Source organism: Uranotaenia lowii, chromosome 1, assembly GCF_029784155.1.
Source record: "Uranotaenia lowii strain MFRU-FL chromosome 1, ASM2978415v1, whole genome shotgun sequence".
NCBI classification, from domain to species: domain Eukaryota; kingdom Metazoa; phylum Arthropoda; class Insecta; order Diptera; family Culicidae; genus Uranotaenia; species Uranotaenia lowii.
This window is the reverse complement of record NC_073691.1, coordinates 29,686,568-29,700,919: the sequence shown is the minus strand read 5'-3', so window position 1 is coordinate 29,700,919 and position 14,352 is coordinate 29,686,568. Positions and strand designations below refer to the sequence as shown.

The following is a 14,352-nucleotide window of genomic DNA, read 5'->3' as shown; positions in this document are numbered from 1 at the left end:
CGAATTTGGAAGGAACGAGACGAGTAGAAGCGCAATGAGCGAGGTGGTTCGATCAAGTGAAGCGTGATCTGGCGAATGTGGGATGTCCGAGAAATTGGAGCACGGCTGCCATGGACCACGGGAATCAAATATTCCTTTATGTAACTAACCTTTGCTGTTACCGGAATAATTGCATTTTCCTAAAACACGTAAATACTTATCAGAACCTTATAAAAAATCAATCAACTGTGCCGAAACGCTGATGGCAAACATTACTCTTGATGTTAGCCTGATGTAAACGCCGGCAGTAATAAATAGAAAGACCGACAACAAGACGGCGCAAAACAACAAGGAAGTAATGAATTTTCCTGCGGCTACCTATAGATATCTACTCTCGACTCGTGGGACCACAATGTGGTTGTTAAGCTGGGTAGATTTCGATGGAAAGTTATATTTCTTCATAATCTATACACCCAAAGAAGAGGTTGCTAAATTTTAATGCCGATCGGAGCTATCTGTATACCAAAAATTTGCTGAAACGTACATTGTGCCAAAGATGACATTTTTGCGTCGTGACTACTGACATAAAGCCTCAAGCTCTTGAGGAAAATGATGACCCCTACATACATTTTTAGGGGTTTTCATACCTTTGCATAATATAACACAAAGTTTGTTAATGGCAATATGGCATAGCAGCTTGTGTCAACTTTGCAACACCCCAAGGATGTCATGATTGGAGTAGAGTTTGATCTGTCGGTGTACGTTTCCATGAGTTTTAATTAGATCCGATGTATACAAACGAACGTGCGAAATTTACTGAAGACCCAAAACTATAAAAATTTTTAAATTAGATCACCGACCCCGCCTAGTGACGATTCCCATCTTGGTACGTCAACTGACTTGGGCTTTCGGAATACTTTTCGATCAAAAACAGAGAAACTGAAAAGTCCCGGTAAGATGGATTATCGAAAGTATTGCTCATCAGTCAGTCGAAAAGCGGGCGAAAAAGATCAAGCGACTTACCGATTTTACAACAATCGAGACCATGAACAGCTGTTAGCGGCAAAAGATGATAAAAACTGACTTTAAAAGATTGGTTGTTGAAAGTCAAAAAATTACTGTAAGATTTGATTATTAAATTAAAAAAAATGTAAGAATTCAATTTCGACCTTCTGAGCACCAAAAAAAACCTCAATGGATTCGAAAAATTCAATTTCGAGCTGTCCAATTTTCGCCTGTCCGGCAAACCGAAAGTATCAAAACACGACAATCAGCTGATGATGCGGACAGTTGGTGTAAGCTCAATGGCAATCCCCCGGCTAATCTCGGAACATCACTTGGCCCGAAATTGATTTCGAGCACATTGCTCAGCAGAACGTGTTCGATTCGAGGACGGATGGATTTTTCCCCCATTCGTTCGTTGGCAATTCCCTCTAAACTAAAGGCGACACATTCAAGGACCCCCTCGAGGAGGAATTCTTTGGCGGTCGTAATCGTTTAACTCGTTCACTTTATTTCCGCGAGGTGACTTGTCTAGTTAGCTACTTAGAATCTTCCCGTAACGCGTACATCTGCCTGAAGATCATCATCAGCTGGTTGGGAAGGAAGAACGGAAAACCCGAAGGAGGTGACGCACAACACTGACAAAACAGAAGTCCCATATGCATGGATGAAGGGGCAATAAATCTTCCCGCTGCCGGTCTCCCTGGTCAGTGATTTTTAGTGCATCAATAAAATTTCGAACATTTGGGAGAATGTTTTTTTTTTGCGTCTGTTAGTAGTTGTACGGTGTTTTTCCCTCTCGTTCGAGGCTTTCCCGTAGCTTTACACGGCTAGTAAAGCAGCTGAATTAAATTAGTAGCGACTGGCAAATTTTTTTTTTGGGTTTTGTGTTTTTCTTATTTCGAAAGGCCATTTGCTGACGATGAGTCAGATGGGTGAGAGTTTACTACATGGTTCTACCGTATAACAGTATCGTAAAATCTATAACCAAATATAAGTATAATTTATTAGGAAAATTTCCGAAAAATTGTATAATGTTCATTAAAAGATTTATAAAGTTGTCATTCAAAATTCAGCTGAAATTCTTTTAATGTCATTCGAAGTATACCTTCAAAACCACTTGACACAATGCAAATTTAAACATTTTTTTCATAAAAAAGCTTTGGCAACCTACCTACTTCATTTTCACCCATGCAATAAATAGTACATTAGACTAAGTCCATTTATGGTCATTTTTGAATTTCTTAAATCCTGGGGTAAGAAAAGCTTCGTCATGGTTCAAAACTCATTCTTGATTTTTAGCAGATTTTTTGAGTAACGTTTACATGAGTAAATTTAAACTTTAAGGTTTGTACGGGAAAATTGAATTTTAGTTCACCAACTGTAGATTCGACGTTTCGCACAATATTGTTTGCAAAAAATAGACATATTTTGTTTAATTTATTGGCTTTCTATACATGGGAATTCCTTTTCTCTGTAGCTGGTGTAGATCAAAGGCGTTACAATCCATGGAAGCTAGGAAAAATTTTTAAAATGTAATAATCAAATAATATAATGATTTCAAAATAATATTTCCATATATATGCAACATATAGCTTCTAACTTCAGCTCAATAGTGCGCAACGATGAGTACAGGAAGGAAAAAATAAAGAAAAAAATGTTATTTTCACACATTCCGAATATTTAGCAAAAATAATAATTGTTGCATACATGCAACTACATGAAACGTTTATACCTTTTTGTTGTTTTAGGCTACAGAAATAAATGCTTACTCTTAATTTCTATTGCACTAATCTAATCATAGTTTTAGCATAAAAGCTTCGCAAATCTAGTTTCATGAACACCGTTAGAGTTGAGAATTTAGCTGTGAGTAGTTATGTCATAATATAAGGTTCCAGATTTTTTTCAGCAAGTATCCGGCCTATCTCTACCTCCCCGTGGTGCCGGCTGGGATGCGAGTAACCTAAGCGGAGATCGGGTACCCAACCCCGGTGGATGCTTTGGTCGCATGCAGACTGAGAAGGTGGCCGCACGCGTCTGTTCCCCAGGTCAGGGGCGGCGTGCAACAACAACCGAGCGTCTGTTCTCAAGGTCAGGGGCGGCTGCGGCTGAATCTATGAAATGCGGCTCCCGCCAGCTAAGGCCAAGATGGCAGCCCCATCGCGGGATAGGGACTTTAGGTTGAAATTGTTACGGAATCCGAAAGAAATGACCGACCTGGAACTTTGGCGACGACTTTTAGCACGAAAACACGGACACGAATTGGAACATGGAACGTTTTAACCCTTGCACAACAAGGCAAACTGGAACAACTTGCTAGAGAGGCTAGCCGCCTCAAGCTTGAAATTCTGGGACTGAGCGAAGTCCGTTGGCCTAATACTGGAGAACATAAGACACAATCCGGGCAAGTCCTGCTTTACTCTGGCATACGAGGAGAACATGCTACTCGGGAACGAGGAGTTGGTTTCCTGTTAAGCCCGCAGGCCTACGCGGCCCTCATTAGATGGGAACCAATAAACGAAAGAATAATCGTAGCCAGATTCAGAACACGGGTTAGAAACCTTACAATGGTCCAGTGTTATGCGCCAACTGACGTTGCCGACTTGCAGGAGAAAGAGCAGTTTTACAGTCAACTGAACAGCGTGGTAGAGAAAATTCCGAAGGGTGACATTCAAATCCATTTGGGCGACTTCAACGCAAAGATTGGCTCCGACAATCAAGACCTTGAGCGCATCATGGGGCGCCATGGCCTAGGACAGATGAGTGAAAACGGAGAGCTGTTTGTAGAATTTTGTGGCAACAACAACATGATGATTGGTGGATCGCTCTTCCCCCATCGACCAGCACATAAGGTCACTTGGGTATCCCGAGATGGCCGAACAGAAAATCAAATTGACCACATCAGCATCAGCCGAAAATGGAGAAGGAGCCTTCTTGATATCCGCAACAAACGAAGCGCAGACATTGCATCTGACCATCACATCGTCCTTGGCGAAATACGACTGAGAGTTGCGCGTGTCCAACGGCGCGAGGAGAAAGTTACGACGATACGACGTCCACCGGTTGGAGAATCCAGAGGTGAAAAGGGCATACGTTGAACAGCTAGAATCCTGAGCCTCGAAATTGCCGACAGACGGAACAGTCGAAGAACAGTGGTGTGGAATCAAGAATGCCTTTATCACGACGAGCCATGGTACTCTCGGTAAAGTTCGTGGAAGAAGAAGTGAATGGACGCGGATGAAACTTGGAGGATGGTCGATGATCGGAGAAAGGCGAAAGTCGGAATTGAGCAGGCATGTACCGGGTCAGCCAAAGCAGCCGCCCGCTTACGATATGCGGAACTGGAAAAGGCAGTTAAACGAGCTTGGACAAGAGAGCCTGGACGAACTCCCTAGCCGAAGAAGGAGAAAGAGCCGCCGCCAATGGAGATATCCGATTACTTTATGACATTTCTTGCCGCCTCAGTGGTGCAAGGACTAATGCAAGAATGCCGCTAAAGACCGAGCAGGTCAGTTATTGACCGATCGAACAGATCAGCTCAAACGATGGACTGAGCACTTCGAACAACTCTTCCGAGTCACGAATAGCGATGGCCAACAGAATCCACAGCTCGAAGCGCCAACAGTAAGTCGCATAAATGGCGTCAACTCGAAAGCGCCTTCGTTGGCTGAAATAGAAGCGGCAATCAAAAACATGAAATCCAACAAAGCACCTGGGATCGATTGCATCCCTGCTGAAATGTTGAAAGCCGACCCTGCCCTGTCAGCACCAATGTTGCACCGTCTTTTCGCTGACATCTGGGATACTGCAACATTCCCGGCCGACTGGATGCAGGGTATCCTCGTAAAGGTCCCGAAGAAAGGAGACCTGACAGAGTGCGGTAACTGGCGTTGATCTGTACAACCCTCAAAGTACTCTGCAAAGTGATCCTGAACAGGATCCAGGAGAAAATCGACGCTACACTCCGACGGCAACAAGCTGGATTCCGATCCGGACGATCATGTGTGGACCACATCACAACGCTACGAATAATACTGGAACAAATCAACGAATTCCAGGACTCTCTTCTGCTGGTGTTCGTTGATTTCGAAAAAGCATTTGACCGACTGAACCACGAAAACATCTGGGCTGCTCTTAGACGACGAGGGGTCCCAGAGAAACTAGTCGCATCTCATCGAAGCACAATACGAGGCATTTTCATGCAAGGTCTTGCACGACGGTGTCTTGTCCGAACCAATCCCGGTAACTGCTGGAGTGAGACAAGGATGTATTCTATCACCGCTACTTTTTCTAATCGCAATGGATGAGATTCTGATTGGATCGATTGACTGTGCACCGAACCGAGGATTGCCGTGGAATCCTTCAACAATGGAGCAACTGAACGACCTTGACCTGGCTGACGATATTGTTTTTCTCGCCCAAACACAACCAGATATGCAGAGCAAACTCGACGACCTCACCGAAAATTCCAAGGCAGCAGGTCTCAAAGTCAATGTCGGAAAGACCAAGTCGATGGAGATCAACACAGGAAATCCCTCCAGTTTCATGGTAGCTGGGCAACAAGTTGAGAAAGTGGAGTGCTTCCAGTATCTTGGTAGCCAGATTACGCCTGATGGTGGTACCAGAAAAGACATCGAAACACGGATCAGAAAGGCCCGATTTGCGTTTGCGAGTCTCCGAAACATCTGGCGGTCACGCCAGATCTCTCTACGAACAAAAATCCGAATCTTCAACTCAAACGTCAAATCCGTATTGCTGTACGGGTGCGAAACTTGGTGCACATATGCGGTGACGACGCGAAAACTGCAAGTATTTGTAAACCGCTGCCTGCGGAATATCATCCGCGCTTGGTGGCCTGGCAACTGGATCTCAAACGTTGAACTTCATCGGTGTCATCAAAAGGCGCTAGAAATCGAGATTCGGGAACGTAAGTGGAGATGGATTGGGCACACGCTGCGAAAAGATGAAAACGAGATTTGCAGAGAGGCGCTAGATTGGAATCCAGAAGGTCATCGAAGAAGAGGCAGACCCAGAAATTCGTGGCGGCGAAGCCTAGCCGCTGAAATCCGAACTGACGACGAGAATCTTGACTGGGACCAGGTGAAGACGCTGGCTCCGGATCGTCAACAGTGGAGGTCTTTTACCACGGCCCTATGCACCGGAGGATCGGCGCGGGATCATTAAGTAAGTATTACTTACTTACTTTGCCGATTTCGTTGAATTGGGAGGAAATCGTCGTCGTGATAAATTTTATTTATCACAAAAACGTTTTCGTTTGTTTTCCACTGGCACAAGGGGAACACTTTTACCTCATAAACAAACAAAACAGTCACCCGTGACGCCGCAGATAATGTAAATGCACTGTCCCGGGCGACGATTTTGGTTGTTAATGAAGTTCGCTACTGCCTCCGTGCCAGTAGAAAATAAACGAAAACGCTGAAAGTCATATAGGGGAGAAGCGGGCTATATGCGCCTATTAAGCAGAATACTGTTTGAATTTAATATTACTTCGAATATGTGTACAAAAACTATATACACATGAGCAGGCATCTGTTTTCTATACATTAAAGTAATTTTTATGTTAAAATTTCCTTCCGTTTTCGAGATAACGATTTTATTGCAACTATTGTCTAAAATGCCGAACCTCAAACCGTGCGGGTTAAATGCGCCTATTTATGTGTTGAAAAAAATTTCTGTTTTTTGAGCAATATTTCCGTGTAATTTCATTGAAACTGCTAGAAAGTAATGACTTCCGTACGACAAAGCTTAAGTTTTATAAAAATCTATGTATATTATAATTTTATGGAGTAAAACAAAAGTAAGGGTTGCCATACTACGGAGGCAGTTCATCCATAAGAAAAACTTTATCAAATCTGTTTTTAGATCTTCAATTCTCTCTTAAGATGTTAATCAGAGCTTAAATTCGAAGTTTCAATGCTAAAAATTATTTATTTATTCTATTTGACCTGTTATTTTAGGATGGCGGCATTTTACAAACATGATGGGGGCATACAAAAACACTTTCTAATTCCACTATATAATCATTATAAAACTTCCATAAAAGCTTAAATATGTTTAATTTATTAAGTTCATTTGAATAAGAAACAAAAACCACTCTGGTTTTTGTTTTGAGCTTCTTTACGAATAATTTTTAAAAGTCAAAATATTACATCAAAGGGTACCAAAACCTTGTATGATTTTTAAATTTTTTTGAGTTTGTAAATTCATAAAATTCTTTCTTGCCTTATGTTCAAAGCCTATCACCCTCAAAATGCATTTATTAGATATGCTGTCTAGTCAGGCATTTCGTCAAACAGCCGTAGGCGCATTTAACCCGATAGGCCCATTTAGGAAACCTTTCCCCTACTCATAATTGATTTTGAAGATTTTGAAAAATTAACAAAAAGAAAACTCCAATAGCTTTTTTCTCAGAAGCCAAATTTACTTGCAGTCTTGGGGAAAGTTGATAATTTTTTTTAATTTTAAAATATTGATAATGTTTTGCCAAATAAGTGCCAAAATTTGTTTAATTTTTAAATAAAAATGATGTTTTGTTTCAATTGACCAAAATAAACATAACAAACTAGCTAACCCGGTAAACTTCGTTTTACCTTCTTAAAAATAAATCGTAAAAACTGTTTTATTTCCTCTACACGTCCTTAACTGCCTCGTGCTCGCGAAAAGATTCTTATGGAAATCGTAACGAATAAAGTTGAATTTGTATTGGGACCACCTCCATAAAAAGTGAGATCCTTGAAACTATTATACAAACCATCTCTGACCCAAAAAACCCTCGGATACCAAATTTCACTTCATTCCGACCGACCATTCATACGTGATGTTGTTACAAAGAAAACGCCTCCATTTTTATATATAAGAAGAAAGATGTGAAGAGATAATTTTGTATGGGAACCCCCCTTTCATAAAAAGTGAGATTCTTGAAACTATTATACAAACCATCTCTGACCCAAAAAACCCTCGGATACCAAATTTCACTTCATTCCGACCGAACATTCATACGTGATGTTGTTACAAAGAAAACGCTTCCATTTTTATATATAAGAAAGATGTGAAGAGATAATTTTGTATGGGGACCCCCTTTTCATCAAAAGTGAGATTCTTGAAACTATTATACAAACCATCTCTGACCCAAAAAACCCTCGGATACCAAATTTCACTTCATTCCGACCGACCATTCATACGTGATGTTGTTACAAAGAAAACGCCTCCATTTTTATATATAAGATGTGAAGAGATAATTTTGTATGGGGACCCCCCTTTCATAAAAAGTGAGATTCTTGAAACTATTATACAAACCATCTCTGACCCAAAAAACCCTCGGATACCAAATTTCACTTCATTCCGACCGAACATTCATACGTGATGTTGTTACAAAGAAAACGCTTCCATTTTTATATATAAGAAAGATGTGAAGAGATAATTTTGTATGGGGACCCCCCTTTCATAAAAAGTGAGATTCTTGAAACTATTATACAAACCATCTCTGACCCAAAAAACCCTCGGATACCAAATTTCACTTCATTCCGACCGACCATTCATACGTGATGTTGTTACAAAGAAAACGCCTCCATTTTTATATATAAGATGTGAAGAGATAATTTTGTATGGGGACCCCCCTTTCATAAAAAGTGAGATTCTTGAAACTATTATACAAACCATCTCTGACCCAAAAAACCCTCGGATACCAAATTTCACTTCATTCCGACCGACCATTCATACGTGATGTTGTTACAAAGAAAACGCCTCCATTTTTATATATAAGATCATCAAAAATAATATTCGTAGAACGAATTTTAAAATGTTAGATTGTGTGAAACTCAAACTTATGTATTTTTTCTAATAAAATGGGTTTTTTTTCTTCTCAATTGTTGAGTGTCAGCAATGAAAGTGTATCCGTTTTAAATTTTCTCTCACACCGGTGGTGAGCGCGTGTATTAGCCGATTCCAAAATTTTAAATTGTGCTAAATCTGGTATACCAAAAACCAATATTTACGTCTGTACCATTGCAGGTGCTCTCAGAAAGTGTAGTATGTTATGCCGTGACGGGATTCAATCTCATGCCTGCTGGTTTAGAATACTTGAAGGCTATCCTCTACCCCACGGGCTGCGGTATTAATTTTACGCAATTCCAAATAATTTGACAGTTAATAGATCACGAATGGGGTAGCCATTTATTTCACTGGATTGGATGTAATTTTGTTGGTCCAATTCTTGTTTAAATTAGACCCAAGAATAGACCACGGATACAGGTGCTCAAAGAAAAAAAAAAAAAAGGTTAAAAAAAGTTCTCAGTACTAAGGTATTGACTTTATTGTTCTTTTATTTGTGGCGTTTAAATAGCTCGGGGAGCTGACGCTGGAAATGAAAATTAGAAATAGTTTGGAAAAGAAATTTTTTAAAGTTTAGAGTAGGCAGCGTAGAATAGTAAGCGATCATGAGACGTTGGTAAGACCATCATGCAATTCATTATATCCATTCCGGCTGGATATGGACAGAATGCAGTTCAAGATAATAAACCAACTCCTCCTGATATCAGTTGGAGGAAGGACAAGGGTGGGTTCGAGACTGGCCTCTACTTGCTCCCCAAGCATCTCACCTGTCGGCAACTTATGGGATTCGAATCCAAAAGTTTTACTTGTCGATACCGGGAATCGAACCCAGTACGCCTGGGTTACCAGACTCACGCCAGCCTATCCACTAGACCACATCAGCGCTACTTGACTTCTTTTTTTGTTTATTCCAAAAAAGGCAAAATAATGGAAACCCAAACAAAATACACAGATAACAGAGATACGCGTGAAATATAAATGCATGTTTTAGAAGACTGATCCCAAACTTTTGGCCGCTACACCATACTACGGGGTGATCCCAAACTTTTGAACGATGAGTAGCTTTTTTTTATGGCAAATTTAATTTATGCTAATAAGGATAAAACTTTTATCATAAAAGGCAGACACGAAACGCACGTAACAACAATTTTTTGGTAAATATATCTAAGAAAACTCTCTCGGATGAAAGCTCAGAGGATTCAGATTTTTCGACAGGCTCTGATCATGATGTCACATACTATTCCACGGAACAAACTGAACTTCGGAAAGTTCAGATGAGTCGTCGTCGGAAGGTATTTTACAAAAAATAACAGGTATTCTTGTGTATCCATTAAGGAAGAAGACAGATTGGAAGTTTTCAACAAAATTTGGGAATAAGGATCTTGGAACTTGCAAACCTCATTCACGGCGTGTTCGTAAACTGATTTGTTTGGGTGATGCATCGATTTGTTTGGTAGATGTCAAATCACCTTCCAATGCTTTTGCATACAGTTTGTTTCATTTACGAACGCCAACATCGATAGAAAAAATCACTTCGATAGAAAAAATCAATTTACGAACACGCCGTCATTATGAGTTGCATGGATATTTGTAGCCCGAAAATGCAGAAAATCAAATGTGTGAACAAAAAAAACAGCTAGTGTCATACTGAAAATACTCGTTACATACAGGTTCCAAAAGGATGCGATCATATTGTTTGGAGTCAGAGGGGTGCAAGTGTCATTCTTGGAATCAGAAGGGTGCAAGTGAAAAATATCAAAAAAAGTAGTTCGCCGTTTTAACATAAATATCGCAAAAACTTTGGTTTTTCTTTCAGAATCATTCATTTTAGACCTCTTGAGACACACTCCATCGAAAATTGAGTAAAAAAAGCGAGTCGATAATTTTGATTTAGAAAAAAAACTTTGATGTCCGTTTTCTCAAAATCATCATTTCGGCACTTGCACCCCTCTGATCCTAAGCGCCTCAATTACTAGAAAAGGATTCGAATGCAACTAGAATTTTGAAATTTGATCCACCCCACCCTGAGATGATCGGGTTTGAATTTTAAGTTCGGTTTTTGAAAAATGTTCCAACTGTTTTTCAAAACCAGCAAGAGGTTTGTTCATTGACAAGTAGAAATTGGTTTCGATCGGTAAATGACAGATCATTCAACAAATGTTTTGATCGATACTTGTCGAACCGGTGCTCAAATTTAAATTCAAATTTCTCAAAAAACATATTGTTCTTCTTTAGAACATATTCAGCTTTGAAAACGATTGATTTATTAAAATAATTCAAAAGTCCTTATATGAATACAATGATTTTAAATTTAAATTATGAAATTCACCACTCTTGTCCGTTTTTCGTTTTCACGTTCGCTCAATGCGTTTACACTTCGGGCGAAATGTCAGTGAACGCGGAAAAAAATATTCCGCAGTGAAAATCGGGAGAATTGTTATAAAATCAATTTTAAAGGGTTTTGAACAAGGAAAAATATTCTATCAACCATTTCGCATCTATTCCACCTAGTTTCGCAGCCATGAAATGCAGTATATTCGAGTTTTTGAAAAATAGAGGTATTTCCATTTTCACGTACGCAAGAGGTGTAAATGCACCTTTAGCTGGATTATCCTCGTAGAGTATTTTTTATCAGTTATAAACTTTGAAAAAAAAACGAAGATGTTTAGAATTTTTTTCACCCTAAAAAATAATAATTCTTAAAAAAACTAAATTTTTGAAGTGTTTCCTTTCTTACATTGAGATGTTAAAATAACGTTACAATGCAGTAATATTTCGATTGCAACAGCGTTATTTTTTGAATTACTAGTTTGAGTTTTCTTCAAACTAACATGAATAAGTTGTGTAGAATGAGAAAAATACATCTAAATAATTTGAAATTGTTTTAAAACAGGTATGAGCTCACGAGTGCAGTTGAGTAAATAGGTAATCTGCATTGGTTTAATCTTCGAAAACACAGATTGGTACAATATTTTTATTCTATGAAGTCTTAGTAAAACATGAATTTGACAATTCATTCCAACCTTTCTATGTTCTACAGTTTTATAATGAATAAAACAAATATAAGTCGCAACGATCCGTTCTAGGAAGGTTTGTGCGTTTTTCAAAAAAAAAATTAATAAAAGGTGTACTCACAAGGCTCCACCAAATCTCTCAGAGGTTCGTTTGTATCCACTGTTTTCCATGTCATAGACTGCAAAAAACAGAAAGTTTGAATCTGCAATATTTCAATATTCTTACTTCTAGTAAATCCCATTCTCACCTCATCGATCGCTATCGAGAGCGGATTGACAGGGGTTGCTGGAGTAGGTGGCGTGGCAGATGCCGGCGGAGGCGACCTCCCTCGAGCCCTGCTCCTAAAACCGGCAGCAGGTCGGGAGCTAAGCTCCGGGCTGTAACCACCGCCACCACCCACCGGTCTAGTATTTTTGGTATACATCCCTGTACCCAAATTTTCATTCCTAATCTGGTACCGACCGTAGTCGGAGCCTCTCGAATAAGCATTCCGACTGGTGAAACCAGTGCCTGTGGTAGGTTTTCGATAACCATGCGTTCCGGTTACCGAGGAAGAAGACACGTTACTTCCACCGGAACTGCTGATGGTAGATAATGCTGGCGACGGTGGCGCCGGCGTCGTGTTTGTGTTACTAGCAGAACTAGTGGAGGTTATGGTTCCGTACTGGGCAGCTTTCGAGGAGCCATAAAAAGTTGTCGAAGGGAAACTGGCGATGGTTTGATGGTTCGAGTCTTGGGTACCATCGTCGGGCAAGTACGCTTCGTCCTGGCGGGGTAAACAAGGTGGTATAATTTTGGTTTTGCTATAAAATTTGTCCTGGATTGTTCCAGGGATGAATTCGAAATGTGAAAAAAATTGTTTGGGAAATGAATTCAGAAAAAGAAAATATGAATGCTCTTAAACAGACTAAGGATATAACAACGTACCTCATCATCTTCCTGGAAGACTGGATAATCGATAGGTTCGTTTTCCCCAGGGAACATTTTACACAGCTGATGCATCGTTTCGGCAACTTGTTGCATCGAAGGTCTCTGGGCCGGATCCTGATGCCAGCAGTCAATCATTAGCCGTTCGATAGGCTTGGGGAGCCCATCGATCAGCGGTGGCCTTCCGCCTCGATGCACTTGCCACATTATGGCGTATGAGTTCTCAATGCTTTTGAATGGTTGCTCCCGGGCTATCACTTCCCACAGGATGATGCCCCAGCTGAAGACGTCACATTTTTCGGTGTAGGTAAATCCTTCGAACACTTCCGGGGCCATCCAGGCGGCGCTACCCTTGTTGTTGGTCATCCGGGTCGATTTGTCCGTGACGGTACCGAAGTCACAGATTTTGAGAACTGTGCCATTTTTGACCAGCAACAAGTTGGGTGGTTTGAGGTCCCTGTGGATCATAGGCTTCGGGGTCATGTCGTGCAGATAAGCGACACCCTGGAAGAGAGATCATTATTTCTATTATAAGTTGGTATGTAAATTTAAAAAAAAATCTCACCTCGGCGCACTGCCTGGCCCAGCTCATAGCATGGGCTGCCGTATAAGTTGGTTTAGGTCTGCAGTGGAGTGCCGCATGCAGTGAACCTCCATCTGCGTATTCCATCACCAGACAGACATTTGGCCGTTTAGTGCAGGCACCGTACAGTCCAATAATATTTGGATGAGCCACCCTCGAGAGCTGACAGACCTCAGTTATAAATGCATTCCGTTCCGATTCCAGTTCTATAAACTTGACCGCCACAAAGTGGTCATTCCAGCGGGCTTTTATCACCGTTCCGAAAGATCCCTTCCCCACGGTCTGAAAGCAAAACAAATCAGTTATTATTTAATTGGCTCCTGGATTTCTTATCGAAAGTATCAAACCCCAATCGATTCGATTTCGTTGATGTCAATCTCGGTCACAAAGGGTGGCAAAATTGTGGTCATGCTTTGGCGTAACCCGGACATTGGAAGCTAATATGCGGTCCTGTGGACCTCCAAGGAACCGGAATCAAATTTGACTAGAATATGACGGGGTATTCCCGAACAGCGCACGGCACCAAAAACGTAAACAAAACTATCACAACACCTGACCCGAACACTGAAACGACTTCCGTTTCCGGATGAGACAGCCAGGCAACGACTGCAATCTACTAGGAACTGTACCGAACTTTTCTGCACTATCCGATTCTGCTAGATTCCATTTTTCTTAAGTAAAACTAGAAATTAAATGGAAGCGAAAATTCTCGCGATGAATCAAAATATTTTTCTGCGCTATTTTTCGGGTTTCACTTTTTTGACGTTTCTCTTTTAATTCGCTGAACGAAACAGCTGATAATATCACGGAACAGGGAACGCAGAGAAAACGGAACGAATTCTTATTGGATTTTCTATCCAGGGTAGAGATGCCAGCAACGTCTATCATTTTTCATAGTCGTGATTTAAATTGAAAAATCAAAAAGTCTCATGAAATAACAACATTCAAAATGCATAAAGGGAAGACTATTTTTGGCCAAATGCTTTATAATAAAT

General features: G+C 40.5%; 1 protein-coding gene across 1 annotated transcript in view; it reads right to left on the bottom strand.

The window, feature by feature from the left end:
- The window catches only part of LOC129738947 (mitogen-activated protein kinase kinase kinase 7), a 63,610-nt gene extending 49,501 nt beyond the window's left edge, over positions 1–14,109 (bottom strand). The window contains exons 1-5 of the mRNA XM_055730278.1: positions 13,705–14,109; positions 13,340–13,639; positions 12,775–13,278; positions 12,095–12,613; positions 11,968–12,025 (exon numbers count right to left, since the gene is read on the bottom strand). Coding sequence (XP_055586253.1) covers positions 11,968–12,025; positions 12,095–12,613; positions 12,775–13,278; positions 13,340–13,639; positions 13,705–13,788 — 1,465 coding nt within the window. The 5' untranslated portion in view covers positions 13,789–14,109. The remainder of the gene's footprint in view (positions 1–11,967; positions 12,026–12,094; positions 12,614–12,774; positions 13,279–13,339; positions 13,640–13,704) is intronic.
- Positions 14,110–14,352: the final 243 nt, after the last annotated feature.